General features: G+C 33.0%; 1 protein-coding gene across 3 annotated transcripts in view; it reads right to left on the reverse strand.

Annotated features, from left to right (window-relative positions):
* CSMD3 (CUB and Sushi multiple domains 3) overlaps window positions 1–12,387 on the reverse strand; it is a 641,503-nt gene that overhangs the window by 61,617 nt on the left and 567,499 nt on the right. For all 3 annotated transcript variants that reach the window (XM_021388208.1, XM_021388207.1, XM_021388206.1), the window contains 4 exons: window positions 11,841–12,029; window positions 11,253–11,399; window positions 8,592–8,780; window positions 1,199–1,384 (listed from right to left, as the gene is read on the reverse strand). In XM_021388208.1, coding sequence (XP_021243883.1) covers window positions 1,199–1,384; window positions 8,592–8,780; window positions 11,253–11,399; window positions 11,841–12,029 — 711 coding nt within the window. The remainder of the gene's footprint in view (window positions 1–1,198; window positions 1,385–8,591; window positions 8,781–11,252; window positions 11,400–11,840; window positions 12,030–12,387) is intronic.

Here is a 12,387-nt window from a genome sequence, read left to right on the forward strand (position 1 = left end):
CCTGTGGTTAGCAGGTAACACTTCTCTCATTTAATTATTGATGATCAATGGATTAGACAGAGCAGCGACTAGTATATGCTAGGCGATATAACTGGTGTAGCTAAAGTCTAAGCCATAAATGAATTCATTATAGATTTATAGTCAGGAAATTACTGTGACACTTTACATCAGATATCAAAATCTTTATTAAAATATCAGGTAAATTTAAATATTGGAATTATTTTTTACCCAGATAAATTATAGGAGACCTTAAGGACTTGGAAAGGCTACACAGTGGTGACATGTTAAATAATATCCATATCCAGAAAGAGATTTCAGCAGCAACACATCTTTATCTGATGTCCTAATTCTACATGTACATCCTCCAAAAGCAAGCAAAAACATTTTTCTACAAACCTAATCTAATAGAAAAGTTAGTGAGCATAACATTTTTCCCTTGATGAAATGAAAATGGCACAGAGGAGAATCTTAGCTAGACATTGCTTTCTTTCTCTCTGTTAACTGTTTCTTTAGGCAAAAGCATGAGGTAATGCGTTTACAAGAACAAGACAAAAAAAGAGCAAGGGAAAGTCCTTGAAAATTAGGGTATGTTTTTTTTCCCATTTCCAAAGTTCACTGGGTGAAGCAATCTCAATTTGCATAAGACATTTTTGTATTTCTGTATCGGTCTTATAGTCGCCTGGATTTTCATACCCACTTTGAAGTCCACTTCCTGGAAATGAGCAGGAATTTTCTCTTCAGTAATGTTTCCCAGAATTTAGATAGTGTAGGATTATAATGATGGGCTAGATATAAATAATCAGCAGTAGTTTTGAAGAAGTATCCCAGAATACCAGATACTTTGGAATTCTGGATAGTAAATAGGGTTTGTGGACAGCATATAGACATTTTAGCTCTCATTGTAGAGCTGACCTCTGCAAAAAACACTGCAACCATTAAGTTTGATTTATCAAAAAATTAATTATCAGCTTCAATATGTTCATTAATCTGTACTGTATTTATTCCACTGTCATAGAATGTTTCAGTATATTCTCAGATATATATTTCAAATATATACTTCACAATAATGTAATACAAGCAATTACACATAAAGTATCCTGAAAGCTGAAAGTTTAAGTGACATGATGTTTTCTACTTTTGATAAATAAACAAAACATACAGCCACATTCTTACTAGATTATTTTTGCATGTTACTTACCTACACAGCGAGGTGTTTTATTGTGATTGCTCCAGGTACCATCTGGCTGGCAGGCTGCAGTAGTAAGTTCCTTGGAAGATAGTCTGTACCCATCATTGCAAAAGTAAGTAACATGGGTGCCAACTAAGTAATCTGTAGTTAATATCCCACCATTTACTGGAGCTTTAGGAATTCCGCAAGATATTGCTGATTAAAGAGAAAGGCATAGTCATTGTATCTGTTCTTCTCTATAAGCTTCTTCTTGTCTCAGAGGCTTTATATACTGTAATGTCAATAATCATAAATTCATTCAAATGACTTTTTAACTCATTACTGTGAATTTTAAGTCTACAAACAATCTCCCTTAAAACTCTAGAGAATGAAGTCTCAGACAGTTTTTGTCTACTCATAGAGGAGTTAAAAAAAAAAAAAAACATGGTTCACAACCCTGCAGCTATTCATTCAAAATATAGAAGATAATTGAAGAAGATGGAATAGACAATATCTGGGTAAGTATGACCAGCATGGTTGAATGAATAAAGTACCAGACTGAGGCACTGGAAATCTAGTTTGTACTTCGGGTTTCTCAAATATAATGTGTAACCCCTGGCAAATACTAATATTAACTTTCAATATTCTATTTTTCCTTGTGCATACAAGAAATAAAATACCCTTAAAAATATTTTAAAATTAGCAAATGAAAGTGTAAGCCCCTTATCCCATCAATATATATATATATCTTATTATTCAGCAGAGAGCAAGCACAAAAATATGCCTAAATAATACCTTGTTTGAGAAATAAAATAAAAAAGTGAGTCTTTTCCAGGTTTTAACAGCAAACATATAATGGAAATCGGATCCCCAAAACAGGGCTTAGGCACTTAAGTTCTTTAAAGTGGAATCTTGAACAGTAAGAGATCACCTATTCTGCCTACAAATAGCTATGAAGAGTCAAGGCTCTCAGACTATGTACATTTTGTAGGAAAAAAATGATCAGTTGTTGCCTTTTTTGTGAACTGAAGAAAGAAAAATGTGCCTCATAGACAATGTAACATTATGGCTCTGTACCAAAGTTAGCGATCACAGCTGAGACAAGGGTAAAGCACTAAAGCTATCAAAGCTTGTAGTACAGACATGATAAAATCAATGCAAAAATATTATTGAATTTTCATATAAAGAAACTGCAGATTCCATGTGAAGTTAAACTACAGGACATAGCATTATGAAAATGCCACAGAAAACAATGATTAATGTGCTCATCACCTTGTTTATACCTGTTCATGGCAGTATATACTGGAAATTAGAGACATATATCTTTAGAAGAAGGTAAAAAAATAGAAATTAGGAGATAGTGAAGGCCCTCAGAATCATTAAATTCCATGACAGCATGAACCTAGAATTATCAAGTGTCAAGTTTGTGAAACATAAGGTCCATCTTCCACTTTTCACTAAACATTTGAGAGAAATTATTTCACTTGATACCACCAAAGAAACAGTCCTCATGACACTAAAATGAAAACATGACATAAATGATGGTTATTGTATCTCAAATTCCTCAATAACTTGCATTGCAACTGGAAAATTAGGCAGTCCTGTCCATGCACTTTCCTTCAAAACAACATGGAATCATAGAGTGGCTTGGGTTGGAAAGAACCTCAAGGATCATCAGGCTCCAACCTCCCTGCCACAGGCAGGGCTGCCAACCTCCATATCTAATACTAGACCAGGCTGCCCATGGCCCCATCCAACCTGGCCTTGAACACCTCCAGGGACAGGACATCCACAACCTCTCAGAGCAGCCTGTTCTAGCACCTCACCACTCTCATAGTAAAGAACTTTCCCCCGATACCCAACCTTAATCTTCCCTCCTTCAACTTATCATTTCCCTTTCTCCTGCCATTATCTACCCTTTCAAAGAGTTAACTCCCCTCCTGTCTGTAGGCTCCCTTCAGGTACTGAAGGCTGCAATGAAGTCACCCTGCAGCCTTCTCTTCTCCAGGCTGAACAAGCCCAGCTCCCTCAGCCTATCTTTGCAGGGGAGGTGCTCCAGCCCTCTGATCATCTTTGTGGCCCTCCTCCGGACCCTCTCTAACAGCTCTCCGTCTTTCCTGTATTGAGGGCCCCAGACCTGGATACAGTACTACAGATGGGGCTTCACGAAGGCAGAGTCAAGAGGGACAATCAGCTTCCTCTCCCTGCTGGCCACCCCTCTTCTGATGGAGCCCAGGATACCATTTGCTTTCCGAGCTGCAAGGGCACACTGCTGGCTCATGTTCAGTTTTTCATCCATCAGGACCCCCAGGTCCTTCTCTGCAGAGCTACTCTCAAGCATTGCTCCTCCCAGTCTGTATATATGCCTGAAGTTTTAGGCCATACTGAAGTTGCCAGAACCAAATTCATTGCCAGAACCACATTCATTGCCAGTTATATCAGTGCAGCATAAAAACTAATATACATCCCCCCCAAAAACTTTTACTAGATCAACAGCTGGTACTTATGATCTAGATATTGAAAAATGCATCATAGCACTACTTGTTCACATACTGCAGATCATACTGCAATCAGCATTTCACATATATATATCTAACCAAGACATTTTATATCTACCATTGAGATTAACGACTCCTTAGGTATTCATAGATCACCATTAGAGCCTTACTTGATAAAATTTGAGTTGTATCATTCACATTAACAGAATCAATCTGGTGGCACAAGAAAAATATATCCTTCCCTTAAAAGTTTTAATAAACAAGCTTCATCCTAGCATACCAAATCTTTACAAACAGTCTTTTATATAAACAAAAAGAGCTACTAATGAATCACAGTGATATTTTTAGTTTTCATAAGTTATGAGATGCGTTTTCCTTGTGTAAAACAGAAAGTTGCTTTTATTTAAGTTAAAAATGTGAAAAGATCAACACAGGCTATTGGTACACCTGAAAAACTTGACAGAAATAAAAAAGGCAAATAGGGAATATCCAAATTACCTAAAAAATAAATATATCACTGAAATGTTTGGTCCTTATTTATCAGCTTAGACAGTAAAAACTATGTTTTGCAAATTGACATCATAATTGTAATCACATCTGAAACAGATCCACTCCATACTCATGACCTTCAGAATACAGTTCCAACTACAAAGATGTACACATGCAGCCTTCTGAAGATCTCAACTTTATCAGTTCTTGAGCATCATCATATTCTAAAGACTTATCCATAATGTGAAGTTCAGAAAATATTATTGGTCTTGGATAAAGGTCTTAAATATCCTTTATTAAATGTTAAGTCACAGTTTAGAGTTTCTGTATTTACAATTTCTCAAACTCAAATATGATTATTCACCCTATAAAGGAGCAATGATCCCCGGATTTGCTCTGATTCATTCAATAACAACAATTAACAGATGTAGCTACTTTTCACATCTTAAGGATATGTGGAATAAAAAGAAGAGTATCAATGCTGACATCTATCTAGAGCTGATAACATTCATCAGGAACAGCACAAACACAGGCAAGACTACTGAAAGTATACAGTAATATGCTCTTCTGAACTTAACAAATTGGATTTTAAACCTGTGAAGAATTAAGAAGTTCTATGAAAAGTTTTCTGTGAAGTGCCTTACAAATCACTTTTAAAGAATTAAGCTATTTCTTTGATATTTAAAATGTTATTGAGTTTTCACACTTGTCCCAATACAGTCAGGCATTTGGAAATAAAAAAAAGAATAATTTAATGAGAATAGTAATTTTTTAACTTAAGTATAGCTATATTAATTGTTCTCATATATATTAATATGACTAACTCAAACCCATAAAAATGCCAAAAAAAAAAATGTAAAAGTAGAAAGTAGTATGCTTTACCCATTATATGTTTTTCCAGACAATAAATTTATTGACAGTAAATATAGATTGACTTTGGCATCATTTTTTGAGAAAATCATAACAAAGGTAGAAAAAAAGTATTACCTTTAGTGCAGTTTTAAATTTGGTTTTGATATGCTTTCATATCATTTTCATATCAATCATGTCATTTTCATCATGCACAATTTATATTGTTGAGCTAGAGAATTCTCCTGGGTAGAGTGTTACAATATAAAGTGGGTTTACTTAACACCTTTACATACAATTTCTGTAAAAGCATTTGCCTGTTACTCATATATGATACTATGAAATATGATAGGATTTCTGGTGAGGTCTGTGTGAGAAAATGTGTATTTACAAGAGGAATCTTGCATAATTAAAACTAAGAATCATGTATTTCTGAGATAAAAAAAAATAAAATGTAAACAATAATTGGGAGAAAGCAAATGTTTTAAAACACTGAAATTTCTGAAACCTGTTATCACTCGTAAGAATTAAAGCATTTATATGAAGTATAAAATTTTAATTTTATTTCCTGTACCATGCTAATGCTTGTACTCAGATGGACGTAAACCTACTAATTCCTTCAAAAGTTTATCATAGTCAAGCCCAATCATCAGTTTAACACAGGGAATCTTTTATTGACTTGAGATTGGTGATGTGATGTCATTAAAACTAAGATGGATACATGGATGGACCACACTAAAGATTTCTTTAATGTACATCCACATAAGCAGAATGGTTAACATCTAAAAGATGGAATAGTAAATTTTTTTCTTTAATTTGTATTATTTTCATTATACAATATTAGAGTTGGAAGCAGTTTCCTTTTATTTCTTTTCATGGCATGGGAAGGGATTTTTTGTATTAATTTTGAAACAGGCTTCAGGTGATTACTGAAGTTTTGCTTGAGGCTTTTATTTTCTATTTCTCACCGCTTCACTGAGTCTTTTCACTGATTTATGTTTGGTTTTACATGAAATGTAAAAAAAGCTTTCATTTATTATTGAAGAGCACATCAGGAATATTCAGGTAAAATTCTATAGTGATTTGAAGAGTGATTGATGGTTTCTATTCAGAGGTCCAAAGATCAAGATTTGTACTCATATAGGTATAAGGATGAGAATGCAAAAAAAATTGATCAAACATTAGCTTATGGATTTGAAAAAAAAAAAAAAACACAACAAAATACAGTAGTGGAAAAGGCTGCTGGCATTCAATAATGCCAGCAACAGGAAAGAGTTCAGAAGTGATAACTCTAATTGTACAGATGAAAAATAAAAAATGTAAAGATGAAGCATTAGTTTAAATTCAGTCAAGAAATATTCTGAAAACAGCAAACAAGGAGTTGATTTAATATTTGAAAAAAAAGTCTGTGGTGATTGCAGAGGTGTCATTAAGGAATTCCTATTTTTAGATTTCTCCTTTCCTATAGGATGATGCCAGTAACTGCTATTGCGATTTAACTGGTAATCTTCATTCAGACGTCAGAAAACAGATAGATCAAAATCTGATGCATTACTTATAAAGAAATTGCAAATAACTTTTTTTTTGTCATTGCACTTCTATCTAAAAATTGTCTAATACATTTTATGCTGTGCTACATGGTTAGTTAGCTGCGGCAATCCTAAATGCAGATGTATGAAAGAAATAATTAAACTGCCTTTGCTAGCTCTCCTACAAACGACAAAAAATGTGAAGCAGAAGGCAAGACTGTGACTTTCTCACCTAGTATTACATGGCAAAATAGCTGGTAAATTGTGAAGAATAAAAAGAGACAACAGACAAAAGTTAACCGTCATTTTTTATGGTTAATAAAACAATGCTAATCCTCTATATCATCAAATTATAATAACTGCAAGTACGTGCTTAAGATAACTACTTTTGTTGAAGTTATATTCCTCACTATTAGGGGGAATGGCAAAGCCCTTATGTCTAGTAAATATCCCCTGTTGAAGAACATCAGAGATATTTACTGATGGTGTTCTTAAACTTTTGATGCAAGAATTCATATCAATCTTCTGTATCATCTGGATATGGGGATAATCTTCAACTCAACAAAGCAAGGGGAGGTTTAGATACTTCAGTTCTGTATGGAATCAGATTACTTCAGAGGGTTTTTACAGTAATAAACGTGTCTTCAGGTTGAACCTGAGTTGTGAGTTGCAGGCTCATATCATGGTCACAAACCACTTTTAGCACACAGGGACTTGATGGAAGAGTTGAATGATGTTCATATAATTTAGAAAAATTAACCTTAATCAAATTCAAAATTATAATTAACTATTATTTAATTAATATGTATTAATTAATATCTATGAAATAATTTTCATTACACCTACAAACTTTCTGTTTGATAAGACATCTTGAGTTCTGATATGTTCTACTGTTTTGTTGTTGGCATTTTTTTTTATTACTCCCCATTATTTGAGATATCTAGTAAACAGTCTGATCATTCCACAAATAACAGTTTTGAAAGCAGTCCTTGTACCAACTGATGACTAAAAAAAGCTAAACAATTATATTTAGCAAATACATTGTGTGTACTTCCAGTTTAAAAAAAAAAAAAAAAGCATAGTTGCAATTCAAAGGCTTATTTTCAAAAAACACGTCTTGGAAATTAACTTGAAACATTCATACAGCATTTTATCTCTTCTGGTCAACAGGAACAAAATGTATGCAAGCATCTAGTTGAAACATTGTCCTAAGGTTTTGTAATGAATGAGCTGTTGCTTCTGTGAACATACAATTTGTGAAGTCTAAATGAATGCAACAGTTGTTTTCACCAGCTTATATGTAAGAGAATAATGTAAATTCCTTGATACACAAAATTCTGAACAAAAGTTATAAACCAGAACTGCAATTTTTCATGAAAATAATCATTCAAAATACTTCACTGAAGAGTGAAAGATGGAAGTTATTAGCACAATAGCATTCTTCTCAGAAAAGGAAGAATTAAAATACAATTAAAATGGACGTAAAAAAATAATTTTTCTTAAGGAAAACATGTTTTGCTTTTATAATACAGAAGTAACTAATTATGAAACCATTGTGAAAAGTGGGATACTACAATAGAGAGTTAGAGACATAAAACATCAATTAACCTGATTAATTCTATTTCAAATTTCAATGCAAGCCTTGAAAAATTAGAATGGTTTCAGAAGTAATGATGTAATTGCCCAATTTCCTATCCTTGGAAATGTAGTCTTTTTAAATATTCCTTGATTGTGATGAAGTGGCAATTACAGTGAAAAGTAACATTAATTCTTGAAAGTAGAACCAATACAAAAATAAATACGTGAACACTGCTAACCATTCATGATGTTTTTGAATAATATCATATTTCAACCTTGTGGTTTCTTTTCTCCTCATAATGATGTACACGATTTTTAGCATCTGTCTGTCTTAACAAATTCTGTTACAATACTCTTAAGTAAATGTGTTTTTTTTTCAAAGTTTATTAGGTATTATTCATTTTATGTCAGAAAAAAGCAATCATTTATACTAAAAAAGTAAAATAAAGTTTGTTATATATTTTATTAGAAATATTTTACCTTGGCAAGCTGGGACTGGAACATCCCATGAGTAATAACCATATGGAGACTTCCTGCAAACAGCAGTACTTTTCCCAATGAGCCGAAAACCTCGATCACAAGCCCAGCGAACCATACTGTTGAGCTGTCCACCTGTCTGACTGACAATGAAACCATGTGGAGGGGACTCTGGAGTACTACAGTAGAGAGCTTTAAACATAAATATTAAGTAAATAAAAAATGCATTCAGGATCCAGGTGACAATTCTTATCAAATTCTTGTTGAAGTTAGTGAACATTTGATTAACAAGCTCAGATAATGTCAGTAGAAGTTATATTTTGTATCCTGTTCACAAAGGCATGAAGCAATTTCACTAAATGTAAAGACAAAAGAATAAGACGTTAAAAGTGCTTCAGGGTTTAGTAGCCTGAGAGGAAGTATAGAGATATCTCACTTGTATAACTCTGGTAGTTTTTTTATTGTCTTCTTTTTAAACCAAATAACCCACATAAATTTAGATTACGATGAAATTTATTGCAATCATATAAATTTCTGTATTATACAAAATTTTTGGAAGAGAGAAACATCAAGGGCATACTATACACAGTTATTTTCAAATAATCTTTTCCTTTTGGTATTATTACTTCCAAGTTCTGTGATACAATGAATTGAACTAATAAAAGCTAAAATAGATTTGAACCATATTTATGAGTACCACCATAAAAACATGGCAAAAACACTTAATCTGCTTTTTTTTTTTTTTTTTTTCATTTTTGTGACTTATTTAAACACCAGGTACTATAAAAAATGTGTAAGTCTCCATGAAAACATGGAAACATAAAGATCTTTTAGAGGTCCACTTGTTTTAATTTAAAAGGATGTATGTGCTTGAAATCTTCATGATGTTAAATATCACTTAATTATCATGATGTCATTATGCTTATATTTCTTTTAAATCCCTTGTCCATTAAGTCTGTGAGTATAAAATTACTTGGTTTAGGCTACTTCACCAAAGAACTCGAACAAAAGAAACTTACAGCCTGGTAGCCATTTTGAGATGTGTTATTTTTTTTAGGAATTTATCTTTGTCTCTGATCTTTTTCATCAAGGAGAAGCCAAGATTTGTTAGCTAAGATTGTCATATCCCCATTTTGTAGGAAAGAAATGTGAGTTTGAAGTTGTTTTCCAAGTGCTTCTAAGTTTCTTCATGTTTTGATGAAACATCGGTAGCTAGAGAGAAACTCCATCTGTTCCACTCCTCAGGCAAATAGCAAGTTGCTGCCTCACTTACTCTTTAAGAATTTTCATGTCTTATGACTTACTACAAGGCAGTGGTTTTCTCAGGCAAGGTTTCCTCCGATCAGGATGTAATCATATGGCTGTTCATTTACTCTTTATCATAGCAAGCAGCAGAACATGAAGAATATCTGTCAGAGCACATGTTATGAAAACATTTTTTTTCCTTGCACTAAATTTCTCCTGCCTTATACTTTAAGAAGAAGCAGAGATACAAACACCTTCTTTAGTGTATAAGAAAATACACTGGTATTTTCTGAGTGATATAGATCACTAGTAAATACTTCCTGTCTACCTGTCAATAGTCCTCTTACAGCAACTGAAGTGTTCAGAGTTTTCTCTCCATACAGAAGATACTTGTTTCTAGATCCAACAGGTAATATGCACAACGAAAATAAGTACAGTGTAATATTTTGCATCTAGGCAAAAGTAAATTTTATCTAACTACACAGCAAAGTCATTTCACCTCTGAGACAACTGTCCTCACCTAAAGGGAGAGATGATGATATAGTTTTATGGACTATTGCACTGAGTCTAATTATTTTCCTGCTAAAAAGTAAGAAAACAAAATACAGCAGACAGAACTTCATTTATGTTCTCTGTTGCTTTCTCCACTTTGTAAAGTGAAAATGTATCATGCCACTAATTTCTCTAGAATTGGCAAGGCAAATGTTCTACCGGTACTACCTCAAATTTTTTTCATTCTTGAATTTCATATCTTTGGTGATGATAAAATAAAAATCATAGATTTTGTGAATTGCAGCAAATGACAACAAATCTACTCTAGCAATGAAAGAAAAATATTAACTTGTAAAAATAGTATTATGTAATCTTTCTATAAACAAGATCATATTAAAAATCACTCTTTGTTAAGTACCATCTTCATGTTCACTTGAATGTATAAAATACTAGCTTTTTATATCTGTTTGCTGCTTCTGTTGAACCATGAATTAAAGAGTTCAGTCCTTCAGGGTCTCCTGTTTTTCCTGCTTATCGCTGTTCACTCCTGCCGTGTTCCCACCCCTTAAAATGGTGAATTCCATAAAGATCCAGGATGAAGGACAGAGGAACACAGATGTAAATAAATGATGAATGGGAAGAGGGGGAAGTTGATTCCTTCCATTTTGGATTTACACCTTTTAAAAGTTCTGTGAAACATTTGATTATATCTCTACAGAGCACATATGATGTGTATATCATATTGGGGCGTGGAGTTTTCTTCCTCATGAAATCAGCATCATCTGGTTCATATATAAAACAAATTGAATTTCCTTTCAGTCTGGGGAATTAATGTAACAAAATATAACTTATATTATCCTTTTACCATAAATAAATTTGGTCTATATTGAAATTTTTTACACATTAATGAAAATCTTATTTACATACCTATGTACCTTATCCGGAAACCTTTTTTATTGGTGCCATGATCTGCTGACCATCTGAGAAATACCTCGTGCCCATTGCTGGTTATATTGAGAGAAGAGGAATAGTCTCCACTGAGAGAAATGAGCAATGGGCTATGAATATTTGGTCCTTGATAGAAGGAAGGGGGGAAAACAAACAAACAAACAAACAAAAAAAAAACAGAACACAAAGAAGTTACAAAGTTTTAAATAACATACAACAAAGTATATACATATTAATAAGCATAGAAAACATCTTCCAAGCAAATGGTAAATTAATCTGATTTAGGAATTGTTGTTGACAGAACATGTTATGTACCTCAGAGTACTCTTCGTTCAGAAACAAAATTATTTTTTTCTCAAGTTTTGCTGTACAGTTTTTAAAGACAGCATAATCAGAAGATTCTTTTTAGCATAACAAATCCAAATGATTGCTTATTTAATTTTTTATACATAAATAAAATATGATATGTACAAATAATAGTGATCAGAGATTTTCAACGTAGCTGTAAAGTAAAAATACATTATATAGAAAAAAAGTATCATCCAAAATCATGTATTTTATAGTTACCATCAAACACCTCAAGTATATCAAATTCTTTTTCTGTCTGGAAGAATTCGAAGAACATGCTGATATTGTAACCCTTTTCCACAGTAATGGTCCATGCACACATCTGGAGATTTGGGTAGCTGTCAGGATACCCAGGGCTCAGTATTACCCCTGTAGAATCCAGACGCATTTCATTGGCTGGACATAGCACTGTGAAACAGACATGTTATTAAAAATCTAAAGCTTGCTATTTTTGTTACATGTGATTTGCAAGACTTTCCTTAGTTTAAAAGATTTGTGTTAATTATTCTATTTTCACAAATGTAGAAAGACTGAAAAAATACAACCCACAGTTAGTAGGAAAGAGCTCTGTGAAGTAATGTATACATAGAAAACAAGCACAACAACTTTTAGTTATTAACTCATGGCATTTTCTTTCTTTCAGTTTCTAGAGGATATGACATTTCTGTAGGTTGTTTAAGTACTGAATTATTTCATTGTTCAAAAAGATGAACTGTGGAATTTTTCCCTTAGATTACTATTACTGTCAGCAATAATCTCTCTGCAC

Source organism: Numida meleagris, chromosome 2 (assembly GCF_002078875.1).
Source record: "Numida meleagris isolate 19003 breed g44 Domestic line chromosome 2, NumMel1.0, whole genome shotgun sequence".
NCBI classification, from domain to species: domain Eukaryota; kingdom Metazoa; phylum Chordata; class Aves; order Galliformes; family Numididae; genus Numida; species Numida meleagris.